The sequence below is a fragment of the Acartia tonsa genome, chromosome 5 (genome assembly GCF_053477335.1).
Source record: "Acartia tonsa isolate MP-2025a chromosome 5, ASM5347733v1, whole genome shotgun sequence".
NCBI classification, from domain to species: Eukaryota; Metazoa; Arthropoda; class Copepoda; order Calanoida; family Acartiidae; genus Acartia; species Acartia tonsa.
Window position 1 is genome coordinate 47,459,514 of NC_137264.1, and position 20,869 is coordinate 47,480,382.

A 20,869-nucleotide genomic window follows, 5' to 3' on the forward strand; every position below is an offset into this window, starting at 1 on the left:
TGAACCGATATGGTTCTCCTTTACAGTAAAGTTTCTTTAAGTCCTGAGATGGTTTTAGGCTATTTTTCTGCCCTGGGACTAGGGGGAAAGGGGGAATGTAATATTTTGCAGTATACATGTCTGAAATATATGAGAATGTACAGTTTGTTATGAAACTAGGCTGGACAACTGTATCAGGAAGAACAGGACATAGAGCTTACTCCTTTCACTGACAACCAGGTATTGTTATGAAACTAGGCTGGTCAACTGTATCAGGAAGAACAGGATATAGAGCTTACTCCTTTCATTGACAACCAGATGGTATTGTTATGAAACTAGGCTGGTCAACTGTATCAGGAAGAACAGGATATAGAGCTTACTACTTTCACAGACAGTCAGGTATTGTTATAAAACTAGGCTGGTCAACTGTATCAGGGATAACAGGATATAGAGCTTACTTCTTTTACTGACAACCATGTATTGCTATGAAACTAGGCTGGTCAACTGTATCATGAAGAACAGGATATAGAGCTTACTCCTTTCACTGACAACCAGGTATAGTTAAACTAGGCTGCTCAACTGTATCATGAAGGACAGTATATAGAGCTTACTCCTTTCACTAACAACCAGGTATTGTTATGAAACTAGACTGGTCAACTGTATCAGGAAGAACAGGACATAGAGCTTACTCCTTTCACTGACAACCAGGTATTATTATGAAACTAGGTTGGTCAACTGTATCAGGAAGAACAGGACATAGAGCTTACTCCTTTCACAGACAGTCAGAAACTAGGCTGGTCAACTGTAACAGGAAGAACAGGATATAGAGATTACTTCTTTCACAGACAGTCAGGTATTGTTATGAAACTAGGCTGGTCAACTGTATCAGGAAGAACAGGATATTGAGCTTACTCCTTTCACAGACAGTCAGGTATTGTTATGAAACTAGGCTGGTCAACTGTAACAGGAAGAACAGGATATAGAGCTTACTCCTTTCACAGACAGTCAGGTATTGGTCTGAAACTAGGCTGGTCAACTGTATCATGAAGAACAGGACATAGAGCTTACTTCTTTCACTGACAACCAGGTATTGTTATGAAACTAGGCTGGTCAACTGTATCAGGAAGAACAGGACATAGAGCTTACTCTTTTCACTGACAACCAGGTATTGTTGTGAAACTAGACTGGTCAACTGTATCATGAAGAACAGGACATAGAGCTTACTCCTTTCAGAGACAGTCAGGTATTGTTGTGAACAGAATTTTAACACGTTAAACTCATTTTTTCCCCCTCAAACCTTTGTAACTTTCATTTCCCCGCTTCCCCTCTTTTAAAAATAGGCTTGGACGACGACGTCCTTGCCTGCTTAGTTACCCAATTTAAACTATTTCCAACCTAACCTAAACAAACAAACGAACCCCCCCATTCCTTGCACTTTCATGGAAAATTCCTGCATATGTTCAGCAAATATAAACTTAATACCTATTGTTTATTTTATTTAGTTATTGAGGCTGTATCATAATGTTGAGTTGGAGAAAAATCAAGAGTTTGTCAATCATTGGCTACAAACACAACAAAATTTAGAAAGGTATTTCCAGCATGGCTTCGAAACCGCTAATATACGCTGGATTAGAACCAGTTCTAAGCCATACTGAAAAATCATGAAATGTAGCGTATTATATCCAGTTTTCTACAAATATAAAAATGTACAATCATAATATTAAAAACGGTTTTGTTATCCCGTTTCTTCGTTGTCTTTGAGCTAACATAACTAGCTTTAATCTTATAATTGTACATTTTTATATCCGTGGAAAGCTGTTTATATTACGATGCAATAGATAACTAATTCATTATCAATACCTGTATATCTATTGACAATTTATGATTTCTATTGCTAGTGGACGTTTATTAATATCAAAATAAATTTGGTGTCCTTTTGTCCAGGAAGGGAGGGAACATGGGAATGTTTATTACACTAGTCCCAAAAGTTTTATGTTAACGTTTTTAATTCGTTGGCTTAACAACTTTGGGGACGTTTATTGAATTTTTATTGGTTGGTTCATTAAGTTAAGTGTCAAAACGTTTTAACTGGAATTGGAATTTACAGAAGGGGTAATTGTGTGTATCATCATTGAGGATGTACATTAGGGCGGGTTCATATCGGAATTAGACAAAGAGTGGATATGCAACAGATAAAATTAACCTTAAAAATGGGAGTTAAATTTTTCTTTGAATCAGAACTATGGCTTCATGGTGCTCACTGGAAAGGCCTTGAGGAGCTGAATCAGGAAAGTTTGTCCGTTTCAAAATATCTCGTTCCTAGCCTTAGAAATCACCAAAAAACACAATTTTTTAAAGGTTTATTGAGAATTGTCTAATTTGTAGAGGTTTTTTAGATTTTCTCAGGCTAGGAACGAGATTTTTTGAAACGGTCAAAAGTTCCTGATTCTACTCCTCAATGCCTTTCCTGAGAGCACCATGAAGCCATAGTTATGATTCAAAAAAATTTAACTCCCATTTACAAATAGCTATACAATTGAATGTCTGGTCGTCAGCTGTTTTAAGACTTAGGATAAATTTAAATCATGTGTATTATACTCATACAAATCATTTGCAGATCCCCGCTTTGGCCTCAGAAAAAAAATGTCCAAAATCGACCCAACCTAATGTACATCAATTTATCAGTCATTCTCTTATCCCTATAAATCTCAGCCTTTTTTCTGCCCCTTTTATTGTTTTAAAAGATTAAAAATTGAATTTCCCTACAAGTTAAATTAAAAGAAAACAAAGTTGCGGGTTTCGTCGTATTTTCACAGTAGCTTTTCTCCTATTTCTAGCCCATGCGAGGGGCTCTAGTCCTGCGGGGCAATCATTAATATTTACTTAACCTAACCTAACCTAAAACAACCTTTTAAAAGCTACTGTGAAAATACGATGAAACCCGCAACTTCGTCTTCTTTCCATGACCCAAATATTCTTCTATTGACCTAGCCTTGTCATTATTTTTCTTTGTTTAGGTTTGAATTAGATGAACTATTAACCAACTATCAGAGAGTTAGAATGAATCTTTTAACAACACAGAAACAATTGAAAGCCCTCTCAAATAAGGTAATAGTTAGCAATTTTCACAGTTGATCTTAATGACTTAGTAAGTTTCAGTCGTTTTTTAATATCTTGAATATGATAAAGACATTCAAATGGCATTTAAATAACAGTAGAATGGTTTTTGACCACTTAGCAAAGTAAAAAAAAATGTAATGGGAGGTCAGTTATTTTTTCTAATGGTGAAAAAGTTTAAAAAGCGACTATTGACATCGAGACTGGATTTGATATTACCTGGATCTTACACCAGATTATCATGAAACTTCTACTGGATGATCGAACTGACTAAAAATTGATGTCCATGATAGCAACCTAAATTGACGACAATTTTTCCCCTGCCAAAATATCCACGTATTTTCTGTTTCTATTATATTAAGCAAAGACTAAACAACCTAAAGAGTTATAAAAAAAAAATTTAATGGAGCAAAGAGAAAGTGAATAAGAGGGGAATTAAAACATAAGTTTTAGGTAAATGAGTTACAAAACGGACTGTGGACACTAAGCAGAAAGTAAAAAAAGAGGAGAAATTAACAATACCTATTTTTGAGTGATTCAGTTACAAAATGAACTTTGTCACTGAGCAAAGAAGTAAAAAAGAGGAGAAATGAAATATTTGTTGAAGGTAAATGAGTTACAAAACGGACTATGGACATTAAGCAAAGAGAAAGTAGACGAAGAGGGTGAATGTGAGGATGGTGTCATTGTTATAGCCTCCAGGTAAAGATTAAATTTTCCACCTAATTACTAGTTTATTATCTCATCTCATTATAGATAGCTTTCCGCGAAAATTTAAATGAAAAATTATAAGATTAAAACCAGTTTTGTTCGCCATGATTTTTCATTCTATTATTCGTAGATTAAATTGTCTGTAATACCATGCTACAAGTTATTTATTAGTATGGCTGAGAACTGTTTCTACTCCAGTGGATATTTATCGGGTTCAAAGTCACATGTAGTGAAACAATAACAAACAAGCAAACATTTTTTTTTCATGAAAAAATATCAGTTAAAGATCATTTTATAGAAACAGCGATAATTGTAACATTTGATTAAAAGTTTCTAATCAATAAGATTTGTTTCAAGTAAATGCTCAATAACAAAATATTAAATAATTTATTTTTTTAGGGATCGAACCCTGGCTGAATTCAACGAGGAAACTGCCAAAGCCCTGCGGGTCCAATTTAAACAGGGCAGAGAACTATTTGCAGAAAATTTGGCGCTTTTTAACTTTAGATCAGAGCTTTGTAGGTAAAAAAAGGATAGATAAACAGAAACATAAAGGGTGTTAAAAAAACCAATCGCTTCACTCTTCTCAATATAAACCCTACAGTTTTGGTCAAAAACTAACAAGACGATTTGTTTATTTTTAATCTACTTGTAAAGAAAAATTCTCTACAAGGGCTAGGACTCGAGCTGTAGTGTTTTTTTGTGAAAATTTTCATGAATTTATTAGTAGCGGGGCAAAGTGTCTCAAAAATCAGCCATGTGACGTCATAAAAATGTATAATTATCCATCTCTTTTTCAGGGGTTTTCTTTCCCACTTCTCCTCTCATCTCCCTCATTTTTATGACGTCAGATGGCTGATTTTTGAGACACTTTGTCCCGCTACATTTATTACACTTACCAAGGTTAAAACTCATTTTTGTTTTAAAACTTTAGTATTAATTTAATTACCACCCATCAGACAATCAACCCTCAGATAACACAAACTTAAATATTTGTCTCGTTGTTCTTGCTGTGCATGGTAAAAAGATAGGTCTGTTATTGGGTATATGCATTGATGCAATTCCCTCACTTTCCAACTACTAGTTTTACGCCTCTGACACTTTAGCGCTTTATTATTCTTTGGCTTAACAACTTTGGGGACTTTAGTGAATTTTGATTGGTTGATTCACTAAGTTGAGAGTTCAAACGTTCCAACCGCTAATTTGTATCTACAGAAGAAGCAATTTTGTGTATTTATAATGCGGATGTACATAAATTTATCGGTCTCATATGGATACAGACTATCAAAATAGCACAGATAAAAAGTATAACTGCAAAGAAACATATTAGGTACCTACCTAATCAACATTTTATTTAGGATAAAAATTGACGATTTCGTTCATTCTGTGTTTGAAAGAAGTTTACGAAAGAATACTGAGAAAGGAGCTTCGGTATATACCCCACAGGTAAACTAAGTGGCAATTTTACTCTTGTTGAGCACTGAAATGCCACTCACTTATTGTTTAAATATGGGGTATTTTTTCGTATGTTACTTTAGGTCTGGTAAGGGGAGGTTAGTTTATGTGGTACTGGGTAGCCCCGCAGTGTTTTGGCATCCGCAGCAGGGGTTAGGAAATTAACCTCCCCATTCCTGGTGGGTTTTTCGGTGTTTTTTTTCTTAAGTTAATTTTAAATTTTAGCGGAAATACTTTTAAAAGATTGGATATTATTTTCTGAAATTACAGATTTTTTGCGTATGTTCATATGATACACAATTTTTCTATATTCTTGTGTGGAAATGTATAGAGACAAGGACATAAGCTATTGATGATACATTATGAAATAAGGGCTATAAACTATAAAAAAAAAAAATTAAGCGTTATGCTCTATATGACACAGGATCCATTTACATCTCTTATATGTATATGTTTATATTTTGAAATTTCAATATGTCTTAGGAGGAATTGAGATTAACTGTGAGCATTTTGTTCAAATATCTGCGCAAGGATCTTGACGATGCCAAGCTTATCAAGGACTTGAAAATATGGCTTGATAGAGCCGTTGGAGTAGGTATGATTTTTGTGGATTTATATTCATACTTTCAATCAAGACATTTAAGATGATTAATCTGTTTTTTTACTTGGCTTGAATTTAGACTTAAAAACATAAAACTGAGATTAAAACTTGTTGTTAAAATGTTAAACTGTTTGAATATGTGTTTAATCATACTATGCATTTAAGAATAGTTAGACTTAATAATCGCATTTAACTGGAAGCTTGTTTACAATTTTACGCAATATTGCAGTATGCAGAAGCTTTTTTACCTTTATGTACAATTTTATTTAGACTTAGAAAATAATGCTCTGCTTATTAAGCACCGACACTCTAAAATAGTTATTGTTCTTTGTTCTTCCTTCAGATTTAAGAGTTTCGCTATTATGGGTGTAGTTTAATCCATATAATTTTTCTTCAGTGTTGGTACAAAGTACTCTGTATGACCATCTCTTCATTCTAAATCACCTTATGAGGTAACGGTTTTATTAATTATCCCATTCATCTGATTTTTGGAACACTGATTCCTATGTGAACAGGATACACTATTAAAAGCGAGAATCACTAAAAAAAGTAAGTATGTCCTTATACAGAATCTTGTATTTAGGGTTAAATTACAATTCTGCTCTACAAGTGTTCATATTTGTTTGTTTTACCGTTTGTTTTAGAGCTTTGCTTTTATGGATATATTGTTATCCTTGTATTTTTAGTTATTTTCAACAATCTAAATAACATTTGCGTAAACCTGGAGTATAGGCTTTATCTTTGGACTGAGAGGATAGGTTAATAAAGATAAAATCATTCTTATATGCAGGGCGACCACTGCATACTATATATACTATTTATACTATATAGGATGAATTTGTATACTATATCATACTATATGATTAAAATTTACTATATATACTATATATTATTACCTTTACTTGACCAAAATTTACTATATATACTATATAATATTACAGTTATATAACAAAGAACGAATATTGTCAGTTTTGTGACAACGCCTCTTAAGGAGCGTTTTGTCTTATTTTCACAGTAGGTCTTCTCCTATTTCTAGCCCCTGCGGGGGGCTCAAAAGATACTGTGATATGACAAAAATGCATAAAGCTCTACAGTAAAAAGAGATGAAGAAAATCCTTTAAAATATATTTTTGTTTGTGATTATGATTTAAATATCAGTTATTTTTCATAGAATTAACCCAAGGGTGAGGGGAAAGTTTTACCACTTTCACTTACTCCATGATTATTAAGCAGCTAGGTATTAATGTGAGACTATAGGTTATTGGAATAAAAGTTTACTTTTGGGTAGTAGTTTACTTATATTTAATATTTTTTTTGAATAAGTTTCCAGGTTTAAGTGCTGCAGGCTAAAAGGTGGTTTCTGGACAGGTAAAAAAGTTGTAAAATTTAGATATCAACGTATTGAACAGAATATGCATCTTTCAGGATGTTATTAACATATCTGAAGAAAAAAATTAAAATTGGCCTCCAAGTTCTGGTCCTGCAGGCCACTAGGTCCACTCTGGACTGGTAAAAATTAAAATTTTTTTTTGAAGAGTTAAAGGTCAACCTATAAAACAGAATATGCATATTTTTGGATGTTATGAACATATCTGAAAAAAAATTCAAAATTAGCCCCCAGGGTCAAGCTCTGCAGGCCTTTAGGTCCACTCTGGACAGGTAAAAAATCAAATTTCTTTTTTTTTTAAGTGTTAAGAGGTCAACTTATAAAACAGAATATGTATTTTTTGGATCTTATTAACATATCTGAAGAAAATATATAAAACGGCCTCCAAGTTCAGGTCCTGCAGGCCTTTGGGTCCACTCTGAACAGGTAAACAATCAAATTTCTTATATGAAGAGTTAGAGGTCTATTTATATGTATAGCAGAATATGTATTTTCTCTGATAATATTAACATATCGGGATCCAAGTTCAGGTTCATTCAGGACAGGTAAAAGACTCAAATTTCTTATTTGAAGAGTTCAAGTTCAGGCCTCCAGGTTTTCTCTGGACAGAGTCTCCATGGAAGCCTGCAGCACCTTGACCTGGAGGTCAATTGTATTTTTTCTTCAGATATTTAAATAACATCTAAGAAGATGGTTATGGTGTTTTATAAACTAATCTCTAACTACATAAATAAGAAATTTTGATTTTTACCTGTCCAGAGTCCACCTGGAGGCCTGCAGCATCAAAACCTGGAGGTCGATTGTCATTTTTTCTTTAAACATATAAATAGCATCTATAAAGATGCCTATGTTGTTTAATAAACCTCTAACTCCTTAAATTTAAAATTTTTATTTTATTCGTGTCCAGAGTCCACCTGGAGGCCTGCAACTCCTGAACCTTAAGGCCAATTTTATTTTTTTCTTCAAATATATAAAGAACATCCAAATACAAGCTGTCCAGAGTCTGCAGGACCAGAACTTAGGAGGTCGATTTTATTTTTTAATCCAAAAAGATGCATATTCTTTTTTATAAGTTGTGTACTAGGCCAGAATAAAGAGGGCCAGTATTTTGAACTATAAAAGGGGGGGGGGGGAAGGAACTTGAAACAGCTATCTGTGGGAAGAAAATGGAAGACATCTTTTTCTGCAAAATCATTACTCGTTATTTGAATGGTAATATAATTTACCTAAAAAACATTACAATTAGTAAAAGGTAAATTATATATAAAAATGAAAATTTAAGAACTAAATTTAAAAAACTAAAATCATTTAAATTTTACAATTAAAAATTAAATTGACTAGATTACTAAAACTCTTATAGAAGTTTCTTATAAAAAGTTTCTTACTTCAGACATCATGGGTTGAAAGGCACAAAGCATAGGATCTTAAGTATCGAATTCCTCATGAAGTTTATGGCATTAGACCAGAAAGAGGCCAGATTAGCCAAAAAAAAGACCATCAAAAAGGGTTGATACTCCGGGGACGTCACCATAGCTTTGTCCTTTAGGATCACAAGTAAAGCATAACTAGAACATAACTAACAAAGATCTGAAACACATAGTTGACTCTTAAATAAAAAGAAAATATTTGCTTTTACTTTAAAAGAAGAAACAAAATGAAAGTAAAGTAAACTTTGAATTATTTATAAATAAATTAATATTAACTTAAATAAAGAGAATTAAACTAAAATCACTGAATTATTTGAAGTTGATACATTAATTGTTAAGAGACAACTGAACAATTGAATGAAATAATATTGAAAAGTAATTTTACAATGTAATAGAGAGAGAGGGGGGGGGGTAGTCAAGTACAGATGAGTTGGAACAAAACAAGTTTGAAGAAACAAGAAAATTTGTACTTTTTAAACTTTGAAAAAGAAAGGGTTGTAAAATCCAGAATCTAAACACAAAATCTAGTTTGAGCTTATTTGAAAAAGGGTAAATTAATATGACAGTGTTCATACAAAACATATAATATAATAACACATATATGTCAAATAAGAGCAAATAATGCAGTCAGATGTTTAACTACAAAAAAAGGGTAAAAAAGGGGATTGATACTTTCAGTGTCAATTCGACTACAACAAGTTGACCTCTAACTCTTCAAATAAGAAATTTGAATTTTTTACCTGTCCAGAGTGGACATGGAGGCCTACTGAACCAAAACTTGGAAGCCGATTAAAATTTTTCTGCAGATATGTTAATAGCATTCAAAAAGATGCATATTCTGTTTTATTAGTTGGCCTCTAACTCTTCCAATAAAACAAATATCTATAACCTGTCCAGAGGGGACCTGGAGGCCTGCAAGACCAGAACTTGGAGGCCTATTTTAATTTTTCTTCATTTATGTGAATAAAATCTAAAAAGATGCGTATTTTGTTTTATAAGTTGATCTCGAACTTTTCAAACAGAAATTTTAATTTTTTTTTACTTGTCCAGTAACCACCTTCCAGATAGCCTGCAGCACCTGAACCTGAGACCTATCCAAAAAATGATTAAATATATGTGAAATACTAACCAAAAGTAAACTTTAGTCTCACATTAATACCTAGCCTAATAATCACAGAGTAGGCCCCTTATATGTGAAATTGCTTTGATAACAGCTATGTTTTGAGTTATTATTGATGATGTATATACTATGTATTACTAAATAATTCTAAGTCCGATACTATATCATACTATATGAGTTTTAAAAAATATACTATATATACTATATGGATTTTAAAAATATACTATAAAAATACTATATTTTTTTTGTTTTGGAGTGGTCGCCCTGTATATGATGAAATACCCGCAACTTTAAGATTTTTTGGATAGGCCTCCAGGTGGTCTCTGTACAGGTAAAAATGAAAAAAAAAATTTAAGAGTTAAAGGTCAGCTTATGAAAAAAAATATGCATGTTTTTCATCAAATATGTGAATAACATTAAAAAAGATGCATATTTTGTTTTATAAGTTGTCCTCTAACTCTTAAATTTTTTTTCATTTTTACCTGTACAGAGACCACCTGGAGGCCTGAAGCTCCGAAACCTGAAGGCCTATCCAAAAATCTTAAAGTTGCGGGTATTTCATCAAATAAGAATGATTTTATCTTTAATAACCTATCCTCTCAGTCCAAAGATAAAGCCTATACTCCAGGTTTACGCAAATGTGTCAACCCCCCCCCCCCCCCCCCTTTAATCATTTTCTTTGAAGTGTAAATTGGTTTACTAAATATATCATAAAACTTTCATAACTCTGTTTTTTTTTGTACCCCCTTTTTCACTTTAAAACCTTCTTAACATTTCAATGCAATGCCTATCCAATATATTATTTTAGGTGTCCCGCAGGGGTGGGTATTTGGGGTGCCTGTTTTCTGCAACCTTCTGTGCCTACTGTAGATCCAGATGAGAATAGTTTTGAAAATCCTTTCCTAGGTAAGTTATTATTTATATACCTAGGTATTTAAATCTATAAAACAATTTTTGTGAAAATTTTATAATTAATCATTTTGAGCTATTTAAGCTTAGTAACTATAATCGTTGCAAGAAAGTCTATTAAAACACAGGAAGTAAGGGAGGGGACAATAGATCGAATATTCAATTTTTAAGAGTCTCAGACTTTGGGTACTGGCTGAAAGGGAATGTGCAAGAATTCAGCAGTTTCTGACTGACTTTGGGTACTAGCGCATTAACGCCCCGTTAACTAGCTGAGTTAGTTTTGAATACAACAGACAGAAAAATTTAGATGCCTGGTTTTAACAAATATATTTCCCAAGAAAATGATATTTATGTATTAAACGATCTAAGAACCCCTTGAATTTAGGTAGCAGTTAAAAATATATGAGAAGGGTTGACGAAGTTCTAAGGGTGATTTTTCTAGTGATTAATTACAGAATGTTTACTACATTGTGATGTACTGGTAATTTAATTTTCAAGTAAATGATTTTTTCTTAGAACTAATTTTGTTCTCAATTATATTACCATGATCCCTTTACAATTTTGGTCAAATTTTTTGGATAAATCTGGTTTTCATTGCCTTTAGTGAAAACTCTTATATTGAATTAATTGCCCATTGTCTCCTCCCTTATTCCCTGATTAAAACATGATGATTTTTAACTTTTTGACAACAAAATTTTGTATGATATACTAGGTATACTATTCAGAATAATAATTTATAGAACAACGAGGTAAAATATTATAAGCGAGGCATCTCTATGATCAAATCCTACAAATTAAAGTATGCCCTTTTACTACATCCTGTATTTATAAAAGATTTTCTGACACTCCACAAGAGACATTGTTTGTTTGTCCTTTCTTTTTATTTTACAGCTTTATGAATGTTGTCATCCTTGTTTTTAAATTTAAATCTCAAAATCCTTTACATATGAAAAACTCATTTTTTTGATTCAGTTACTAACATGACTAATAACTAAAATAATTCAATTCAATAATTCTTTTAGACAATATAATAACCATCCTGGCAACAATATTACTTCCTGTAAAGGACAGGCCTCAATTTATTCAAGAATTCAAACTCAAAGCAAAGAATTTGAAACAGGTTGGTGTCTCTTCTTTTTTCACTAAGTGAATTTAATAAAAAATATGTAGCCATATTTATGCAACCGAAACTACCCTATAAATAGAGTTTAATGCATGCATTTAAACATATTTTATAAAATCGTTTGTATTATGTGAGCTATAAATTAGGGTATCAATTTTCAAAATCAACAGAAAAAATTCCTTTTTATATTTAATTATTTTTAGAGGTTGATTATGCTCAAAAAAAATTGTGGGGATTTATACATAAATTGCCACCTGTCCCCCCCAAATATTTTATCATATTTCATTTTTAATAATTGTTTTTCTCTTTAAAATAAAGTAACACTAACATATACCTTTACAGTCTTATGGAGTTGACTGCAGCCAAGATGACAACATATGGACAGTGCTGGATGGAGAGGGAAGTGAAGAGGAGAATCCTGAGCACACCTGGGCAGATCTCAGAGAGGCGGATCTTATCGCTTTATTCAATCAAATTCCCATAGATCATCTTTTTAGGTTAGAATTATTAAATATCATATTGAAATAGTTGATTTGATAGGAATTTTATAGTTAAAAAGCGGCAATGCTCCTAGAGGCCTCCAAGGACAATTTTAAAATGACAAGAAAAACATTTTTTTCGAGTAGCCATTTTATAAGAGGCGATTTCTCTTGGGAAGGTTGGTGATACCATCCCCAAATATACCTATAAACCTTCCCAGAAACTATGAGAAGCTACTCTGTAAAGGAGGACAATATCGGTTCATTGGTTAGAAAGATACTTCAGGACGGACAGTAAGACACACAGACACAGATAATGAATGTATGTTCTTCTCAGCTTCGCTACTGATTAATGTTAATATGCTTGTTTCAATACATTAAATTAAATTTTTACGAAGTTTTGCAACAATTCTTTGTACAATTTCGTTTAGACTAAAAAATAAATGTTCTACTTATAAAGATATGACATGCTACAGTTTTGTAACAATTATGTTTAGGCTTATTAAGATATGTCACTCTACAAGAGTTATTGTTCGTTTGTCCTTCCTTCTGATTTTTGAGCTTCGCTTTTATGTATATGTTGTCATCCTTGTTTAGATATGTGTTGAGAATAGAAGAACGAGATGGAAAAGATAATTATGATATATCAAGATCTAGCCAACATTCTCTACTCAAACTATTTGCTTTTGCCACCCAGGTTATTTTTGTGGCTTTTAGTAGGGTTGGGCAGGATACCGGCTGATTTCTAATTCCGGTATCCGGCTGGATATCTGGCCAACGTTATATCCTGCAAATTACCGGATATCCGGAATTATAAACCAGCCGGATATCCGGTATCCGGATCGTTTCATTATCCGGTATCCGGCCGAATATTGAAAATGGCCGGATATCCGGCCAAACCCTAGTTTTTAGAAGAAAAAAATCATTTAGTTTTCACTTCTTCACAAATTCAAACAAAATTTCAATGCTTTCTCGTCATTTGTATGGCCATTTCTAAAACGATGGTCCCCAAAAAAGTTTGTCCGTTTGTTTCTCTCTTCATTACACCCTAATTTTGGAGTACCACAAGGATCTTTATATGGACTTTATTGGGTGAGTTCTTAATTATGATATAGCAAGATCAAGCCAACATTCTCTAGGTACTCAAACTATTTGCTTTTGCTACACAGGTTATTTTTATTTTTTTTTTGATTCTTTTTGTCTCCTTAGTTTTGTAATGAATTGAAAAATGAGAGTGTTCTAATATCAGGGAGGGAGGGGACGTTTGAATGTTTATTACACTAAGTCTTATAATAACGTTTTCTTATTTGTTGGCTTAACATCATTATGGACTTTTATTGAATTTTGATTGGTTGGTTCATTTATTTGAGTGTCCAAACGTTTTAACCACTATGTGTAATCTAAACAATGCGTACTTTTGTGTATCATCATTGAGCATGTACATAAAAAACTTGTCTTATCCCTACAGATCCCTGACAAAATGGCCCTTAACAAGTTAACAATATTTTAAAATAATTCTTACTATTTTAGTTTATTTATCTGTTGAGAGAGGGACTGAAGACCATTAATACTCCAAAATAAGAATTCTTACTATTTTAGTTTGTTTATCTGTTGAGAGAGGGACTAAAGACCTTTAATACTCCAAAATACAGACAGTTTGCTAAGAGGCTGGGAAGTATGATAAGGTGAGAATTATTACGATATTTATGCCTCTTCTTCTATGTACTCACTACTCATGCATAACAAAAGTACAGTAGTTTTGCTTTTATTAACGTTGTCATGTTTAAGTATTAACTCCAAAACAGCGTTCACATTTGCATCATTCTCATTGTTAAACGAAAGTTCTTATTTTTTTTTGCTAATATGAAACAATTGAGATGTGTCAAAGTGTTCAATAATTTTAGGTTGACCGTAAACTTTGTATCCGACCATCTAGAAATTTTTAAATCCGCCAATAGCAAACAGCTGGATCCTTCTATGATGAAAAGGCGAGTCTTTATACAATAAACAGTTTAATTTAATAAAATAAAAGCGAATCAGACTGTAGGACAAACGAACATAATACTTGTAGAGTTTTAGAACTTAATAAGCAGAATATTAATTAAATTTATAATTACATTTTAGAGATGCTTCGCTTATAATATTGAGCCTTGTAGTCCTAGGAATCCTTTTTCCAATGTAATATGTTGTTGTATTGGCTGTTCTTTGTCCGTTTCCGGTCCGGGTTGTCATCAGAAGGATGGTGGGGGGGGGGGGGCTTATGGTGGGGGCTCTGGAGGTGGGCGGAGGAGGGGAGGAAGACTAGTGAAACTTGGATGGGTGGAGAGGAAGGCAGCTACATGGGAGGGATTTTGCCAAAGGTCCATAGGAGTGAGATTTGTGGGATTATTTGGGCAGGAAAAGAGATGTTGGACAGTTTCTGGGGTAGGATTGGCGGGACAGGATGGGCAGTTGGGGGTAAGAGAAGCGTTGATGGAATGGAGGTAACTTTGGAGTTTAGGGCAATAGTTGGATCTTAATTGGGAGAGGATGGTTCTGTAGTGCCTGGGAAGTTGGGTCTTGGAAGGGTTGATGTCAGGGGGGGCGTGGTTGAGGACAGGATTTGGGGGGTAGGAATTTATGGCTTGGGTAACAGCAGAGGTGTGGAGTCTGGAGATTGTGGATTTGTAGTTTGTAGGAAGGAGGGTGTTGTCGGGTGAAAGAAAAGGTTGTAGGGTAGGAAGGAACATGGATTGAAGGGTGGATTTTTTGGATCTAGGGCCAGGGGGGGTTGTGACGTTGTGGAAGGATGGATGGGAGGGACGGAGGGAGGAGGCCAGGTACTGGGAACATAAAAGGGAAAGGTGGTTCCGTACTGGTAGGATTTTGGTTTCTTGGTGGAGGTGGCTGATAGGAGATTTTTTAGTGGAACCAGTACAGATGCGGAGGGCTTGGTTTTGGAGGACTTGGAGTTTGTCAATGTTGTTTTTGGAGGTGTTAGGGAACCAAACAGGACAGGCATAGGTGGTGATGGGGCGGAGGAGGGTGTTGTAGGTAGTGAGGAGGGTCTCCTTCTGGTGGCCCCATTTGGTGCCAGCCAGACATTTGAGGATTCTAAGGCGGGAGGAAATTTTTGAGGAAATGGTGGAGACATGGGAACTGAAATTGAAAAAGGTGTCAAAGGTAACTCCAAGGATTTTAGGGGTTTTCTAAAGGGGAAGGGTGGAGCCATTAATTTGGACTTGAGGATGGAGGTTGGATTGGTGTTTGCGGTCGGGAGTGAAGAGGGTGACAGTGGATTTGTTGGGGGCGATGGAGAGGCCGTTGGAGGAGGCCCAGTCAGCGATTGAGGAGAGGTGGGAGTTGATGGATTCAACTGACTGGGGGATGTCAGGAGAGGAGTGGAAGGAGTTAAGGTCGTCGGCATAGGAGGAGGTGAGGGCAGGGGGAATGTGGGGGGCACCTGCTATGTAGAAGTTGAAGAGGACAGGGGAGATAACAGAGCCTTGGGGGACACCGGTATGGACGATTTTAGGAGAGGCATTGGTGTTTTGATAGGAACAGAAAGCCATCCTGCCACGCAAGTAGCAGGACAGCCATCTGATGATGTTAGGATGAAGGTTGGAGGAGGAGATTTTTTGGAGAAGGAGGTGGATGGGGATGCAGTCAAATGCTTTGGAAAGGTCGATGGAGGCTACAGTTGTGCGGCTGGGAGGGAGGTTTTGGTTGAAGCCATTGGCAATGGTGGTGGAAAGGTTGAGGAGGGAGGAGGTGGTGGAGTGGAGGGGTTTAAATCCATGTTGTGAGGGGTGGGTGGAAAGGGATTGTTTTAGGTAGGGAAGGAGTAGGCGTTCAAGGACTTTTGCAGCAGGACAGAGGAGGGAGATTGGGCGGTAGGAGGTGGAGAGGTCAGGGGGTTTACCAGGTTTGAGGAGGGCAATGATTTTGGATAGTTTCCAAATGGCAGGGATGTTAGCAGCGGAGATGGAGAGGTTGAAAAGTTTGGTGAGGTAGGAAATGCCATTTGGACCAAGGTGTTTGAGGTGAAGGATGTTAAGGTTGTCAGGGCCAAGTGCAGAGGAATTGGAGGAATTTTTAATTGCTTCGAGGACAAGGGCAGGGGTGAAAGGTTGGAAGTCTCTGTTAAGGTGGTTACGGCGGCGAATTTTGCGGATGATTTTTCTGGAGAAAGGGTTTGAAGTGTGGCGGGAGACAGAGGTGAATTGACTGGTGAAGGATTCAGCAATGTGGAGGTGGGAGGTGTGGACTTTGTTGTTGTTGAAGGAAATGGGTTGGTTGGAGGGAGGGGAGTTGTTTTTGCCGGAAAGGGATTTGAGAAGGGACCAGAATTTGGAAGGGTTTGTTCTATGGTCGGATTTAGAAAGGGTTTCTTGCCATTTTTTGTTGGAATGTTGGTTAACTATTGAGGAGATTTGGTCATTAAGGATTTGGATTTGAGGATCATGGGGGTTGGTTTCTCTTAAGGAGTCTCTTTGCTGGATGAGGGGTTTAGCAGACTGAGGGAGGGAGGGGTTTTGGTTTTTGATGAAGCCGGCAGGGACAGTGTGTTTGGAGGCAGTTTGAAGGATATGGCGAAAAGTGGCTTCACCTTGGGAGCAGGAGGAAGGGTCAGGAAGGTCTTCAAAGAGGGTTTCGGTTTCAAGGGTAAAGGTGTCCCAGTCTGCTTTATGGAAGTTGTGGAAGGTTTTAACAGGGCGGGGGGTTCTGGTGATTTCAGGGAGGGAGAGGAGAATGGGGAGGTGATCAGAGCGGAGGGTGGTGAGGGTGTGCCAGGAGAAATCAAGGGCAAGGTGGGCAGAGCATAGGGAGAGGTCAGGGGATGTGGGTTGGCCGTTGGGGGGAAGGCGGGTAGGGGAATCCTCGTTGAGGAGTAATATGATAGGATGAATAGGATGATTATATCGTACATAAAAATGTAGTAAAAGGTAAAAATTATAATGTTTTAAATGGACGTACGGACTATCTGGTAACGGATATAGGGTTGCTAAATTGTACATAATTGAAAACAATTGAACAATTCTGACAAACCTAAATTAATGATAAGAATTATCCTTTACAGACGTTTAAGCTTTGAAAAGCTTCACTTTTAAAAATATTGTATAAAGACAATGGTAAACACTAGGTTGGAGGTGGAGTATGATTATTTTTTTCTGAGATGCACCAAGTGTATCTTCTCATCCATGAAGTTGGGCATTTGGCAGGAATGTGTTTTAGCATTTCATTTTTAACCCGCTTTTGGCACAACAGCGCGTCATAACTAAGGAGGATAAAAATGTTTCCTATCACCGCTGCTGTTTCACATAAATAGTTGGAGAAAATTGGCTTTATTCTATTACAATTTTTTTCAATTTTGGAAATTTTGGTAACCCCCTCTCGGCAGGAAGAAGTTGTGTAAGAAGGGGATTATTGAGTAAGTTTGGATACTTAATAGTCACGTACATAATATCAGTACTTCCCTTATCCCAAGCTCCTCTGCGGAGAGCGTCATTCATTACAGTGACTTAATTTGGGACACCTGCATACTCGGCGATGGTGAGGTAATAATGAGTAGCTCTCATGAGATAGCGGGTCAAGTCATAATGTGCTTGAACGTGGAGCTTGATAGCCCTAGTGGCTATACAAAAGTGTCTCAACTTCTCCATGACTACTTAGGTCCAAACCCTAAGAAACTATGGCTAATCAATCAATCAAGGAGATGTGCCAATAAACCAATTTATTAATTTACTGTAGTTTGCAAGATTTAAGTCATATCATCAAGCAGGGATAAGACAATGGATGAAAAATATTGATAGGTATACATCTCCAACAATTAGGCCAATTTACCCATTCACTATATTAAAATGATTGGTTCAAAAGTTTGAAACCAATCCACCACAAATTCCATAAAAGTGCTCAAAACTTTAGTGCTAAAGAATAAGACAACAAAGTTATAAAACTTTGGGTACCACCAGCGACAAAGTCATATCATGTGTAAAACACAATATTGGTACTATCCAGTATCTTTCTGATATACCCTACAAGACTGTGTCCTCTGAAATGTTGTGGCGGATTTTCTATGTTCTACATTTAGACTACCAGGTAACTTATCATACTAAGTGTTCATCTAAAGCCTAAGATCTCGATAATCGATGAAAATTTAGGGATGTGCTTCTAAGGGAATATACATACTGGTCCTGTGGTGGTTTTAAGCTATTTTTTTAGGGTGGTGCCCGGGTTGGACTAGACATCACCCCCCCCCCCCTTAAAAATGACCAACCCCAATTTTGTTTTGGGAAATATAAACAAATAAAACTTCATAATTTTCAGTCTATCTATCTATCTATTTCTGCCAGCTATCTATCTATCTATCTATCTATCCAATAGGAGGATGCCCACAATGACTTTGGATCCGAGATAACAGATTGGAGTGATTAACATTTTTTGTTGTTTTCTGTCCATTTCTATCCATCTATCTCTCTCTACCTATCTATTTATCTATCTTTCTACTCTATCTATCCAATAGGAGGATGCCCACAATGACTTTGGATCCGAGATAACAGATTGGAGTGATGAACTTTCCAGCCCTGACCTTCACATTCAGGGATGTTTAATTTTCAAGAAAAAATTATCTTAATTGTTTGAATCTTATTGCACCCCCTTCCCTTTTACATCATACATAAGAAGGTCTACAAATATTCTGTAATAGCAAATATTCTATAATTAATATGGATCGCCTGGCTACAGAAAGTACGTGTAAAATAATTTGTTTTGCTCCTTTATGTGCATTGCGAGATAACACAGCTTTATTGAGAATTGTAGAATAATTTAAAGCCATTTATGTCAATTTTAGTGATGTAAAATGATAGGTTCAGCTTTTTGGTCGCAAACAGCATGTAAAGTTCAAATTTTTTTCTTGTTGAAATATTCGATACCAGCATTATTTTATAAAAAAATTTAATTGTCTCAAATTCGATCCCAGAATTATAATAATCAAAATGAACTTGGAACATTTATTAAAATGTAGTTTGAAGAAAAATGTCGAGATTCAGAGGAGTCGGAACTTTTCTTTCTTTTCTCGGCTTTTGCCAAAATGGCAACTTCCAGGTGAATAGATTTTTACATTAGATGCTTGATAATGATACACAATACTTTTAAAGGAACTTTTAGTAGAAACGGAAATTAAAGCTTTATTCTAAGAAAGTCAACTGTTAAATTTATGAGTCAGGGGCGTGTATTCTGCAAAAGATCCCCCCGGCCCCCCCCCCCCCCCCTAATTAAAATTAATTTTCTAATTTTGTAACTGTAGATAAGAGGCTAAGTGGTTTTTTTTTAGATTTTCTTTAAATATTTCCCTATTTCTTGGTGTTTTTGGTCCGATTTTCAAAAATTTTCTGGATAACGATGTTTTCATTGCACCTTATTTTTCATTTTTTCCCACTTACATACTTTTCACCCCCCTCCATTTAGCCGGAGGTCCTATGCAGAATATACACATAGTGGGAAAAAAAATTTTATTTCAGGAAATCTACGGAAGCAGCTTTCATCAAAAGAGTTGTGCTGGACCTATTTATTGTTGGCTTTGCTTCTGAATCCACCAGAGAGACCAACTGTAAGAACTGTAGGGACTTGTTGGCTGCCATAGCCTCTCAACATCAGCTTGTCTTGGCTTATTTGCTGGAGCTGCTCCAGGTAGCTAAACACGAATGAATTGCGCGGCTTGTGTTAATGGTTGAAAAGTACCTCGCATACCGTTAGAGCTCTAGCGGTTCTAACGGTATGCGTTTTATTGTTCTACCATAAACACAAGCCGCGCAATTAAAACGGATGTATATTTTACACACCCTTAAATTTCTATCATTCCCCTTTCATATTTCTTGTTATCTCTGTATTCGTGTTAACTATTTAGCTAGTTTAATGTTATTTGGTGATTTCACACAAGATGCCTGTTGAGCACTAATAAACCCCCCACCCCCTTTATTTTTTAAATAAAATCAAAGTATGGCAACGGGTCCTCTAACTGCGGTGCCCCAACCCAGTGAGGGGGGGGGGAGGGCTACCTAGTACCCATTATAACCTAACCTAACCTTAAGAAATAAGCAACGAAGCGAAAATCACTTTGAGGGATAACGCCTTTTTGTACATTTAGGCCAAAATAACAGACCTAGGGAAGCTAAGCACCTACCTAGTACAGGGCCTACCCTGGTCCAAGTTTAAACCAACTGACGCAGACCTGGAAATCCTGTTCACCTGGCTGGATCATCCGGTTCTGGAGAGCGCTGAAAATCTGACCGCCCGCACTGTTCTCACGAGGTGGTTATACAATACAGCATATGATTAGTAGCGCAACTGCCAAATTTCTGTACATTCCTCCATTTGTTTAACCGAGAGTGGCAATTTTGAAGACAATTGTGTACTTTTTATTTCTTTTGCAGCAAATAAACTCAGTAAGGGAGGGGACATTAGGCTGTTTATTATACTAGTCCTTAAAGTTCTATGATAACGTTCCCTTATTTGTTGGCTAAACAAATTTGGGGGTTTTATTTGGTTGGTTCACCTAGTTATGTCACGTGTCTAAACGTTTC

At 35.7% G+C, this 20,869-nt stretch overlaps 1 protein-coding gene across 1 annotated transcript in view; it reads left to right on the top strand.

Moving 5' to 3' along the window:
• Window positions 1-116: 116 nt before the first annotated feature.
• The window catches only part of Epg5 (ectopic P-granules autophagy protein 5), a 58,768-nt gene continuing 38,015 nt past the window's right edge, over window positions 117-20,869 (top strand). Inside the window, exons 1-23 of the mRNA XM_080162618.1 lie at window positions 117-137; window positions 319-378; window positions 475-534; window positions 628-687; window positions 1,482-1,567; window positions 2,997-3,087; window positions 3,704-3,798; window positions 4,207-4,329; window positions 5,166-5,253; window positions 5,746-5,857; window positions 6,261-6,315; window positions 10,606-10,703; window positions 11,729-11,826; window positions 12,172-12,326; window positions 12,906-13,005; window positions 13,908-13,993; window positions 14,213-14,296; window positions 17,431-17,506; window positions 18,303-18,386; window positions 18,811-18,886; window positions 19,310-19,391; window positions 19,808-19,976; window positions 20,434-20,597. Of these exons, the coding sequence (XP_080018744.1) occupies window positions 117-137; window positions 319-378; window positions 475-534; window positions 628-687; window positions 1,482-1,567; window positions 2,997-3,087; window positions 3,704-3,798; window positions 4,207-4,329; window positions 5,166-5,253; window positions 5,746-5,857; window positions 6,261-6,315; window positions 10,606-10,703; window positions 11,729-11,826; window positions 12,172-12,326; window positions 12,906-13,005; window positions 13,908-13,993; window positions 14,213-14,296; window positions 17,431-17,506; window positions 18,303-18,386; window positions 18,811-18,886; window positions 19,310-19,391; window positions 19,808-19,976; window positions 20,434-20,597 (2,123 nt within the window). The remainder of the gene's footprint in view (window positions 138-318; window positions 379-474; window positions 535-627; window positions 688-1,481; window positions 1,568-2,996; window positions 3,088-3,703; window positions 3,799-4,206; window positions 4,330-5,165; window positions 5,254-5,745; window positions 5,858-6,260; window positions 6,316-10,605; window positions 10,704-11,728; window positions 11,827-12,171; window positions 12,327-12,905; window positions 13,006-13,907; window positions 13,994-14,212; window positions 14,297-17,430; window positions 17,507-18,302; window positions 18,387-18,810; window positions 18,887-19,309; window positions 19,392-19,807; window positions 19,977-20,433; window positions 20,598-20,869) is intronic.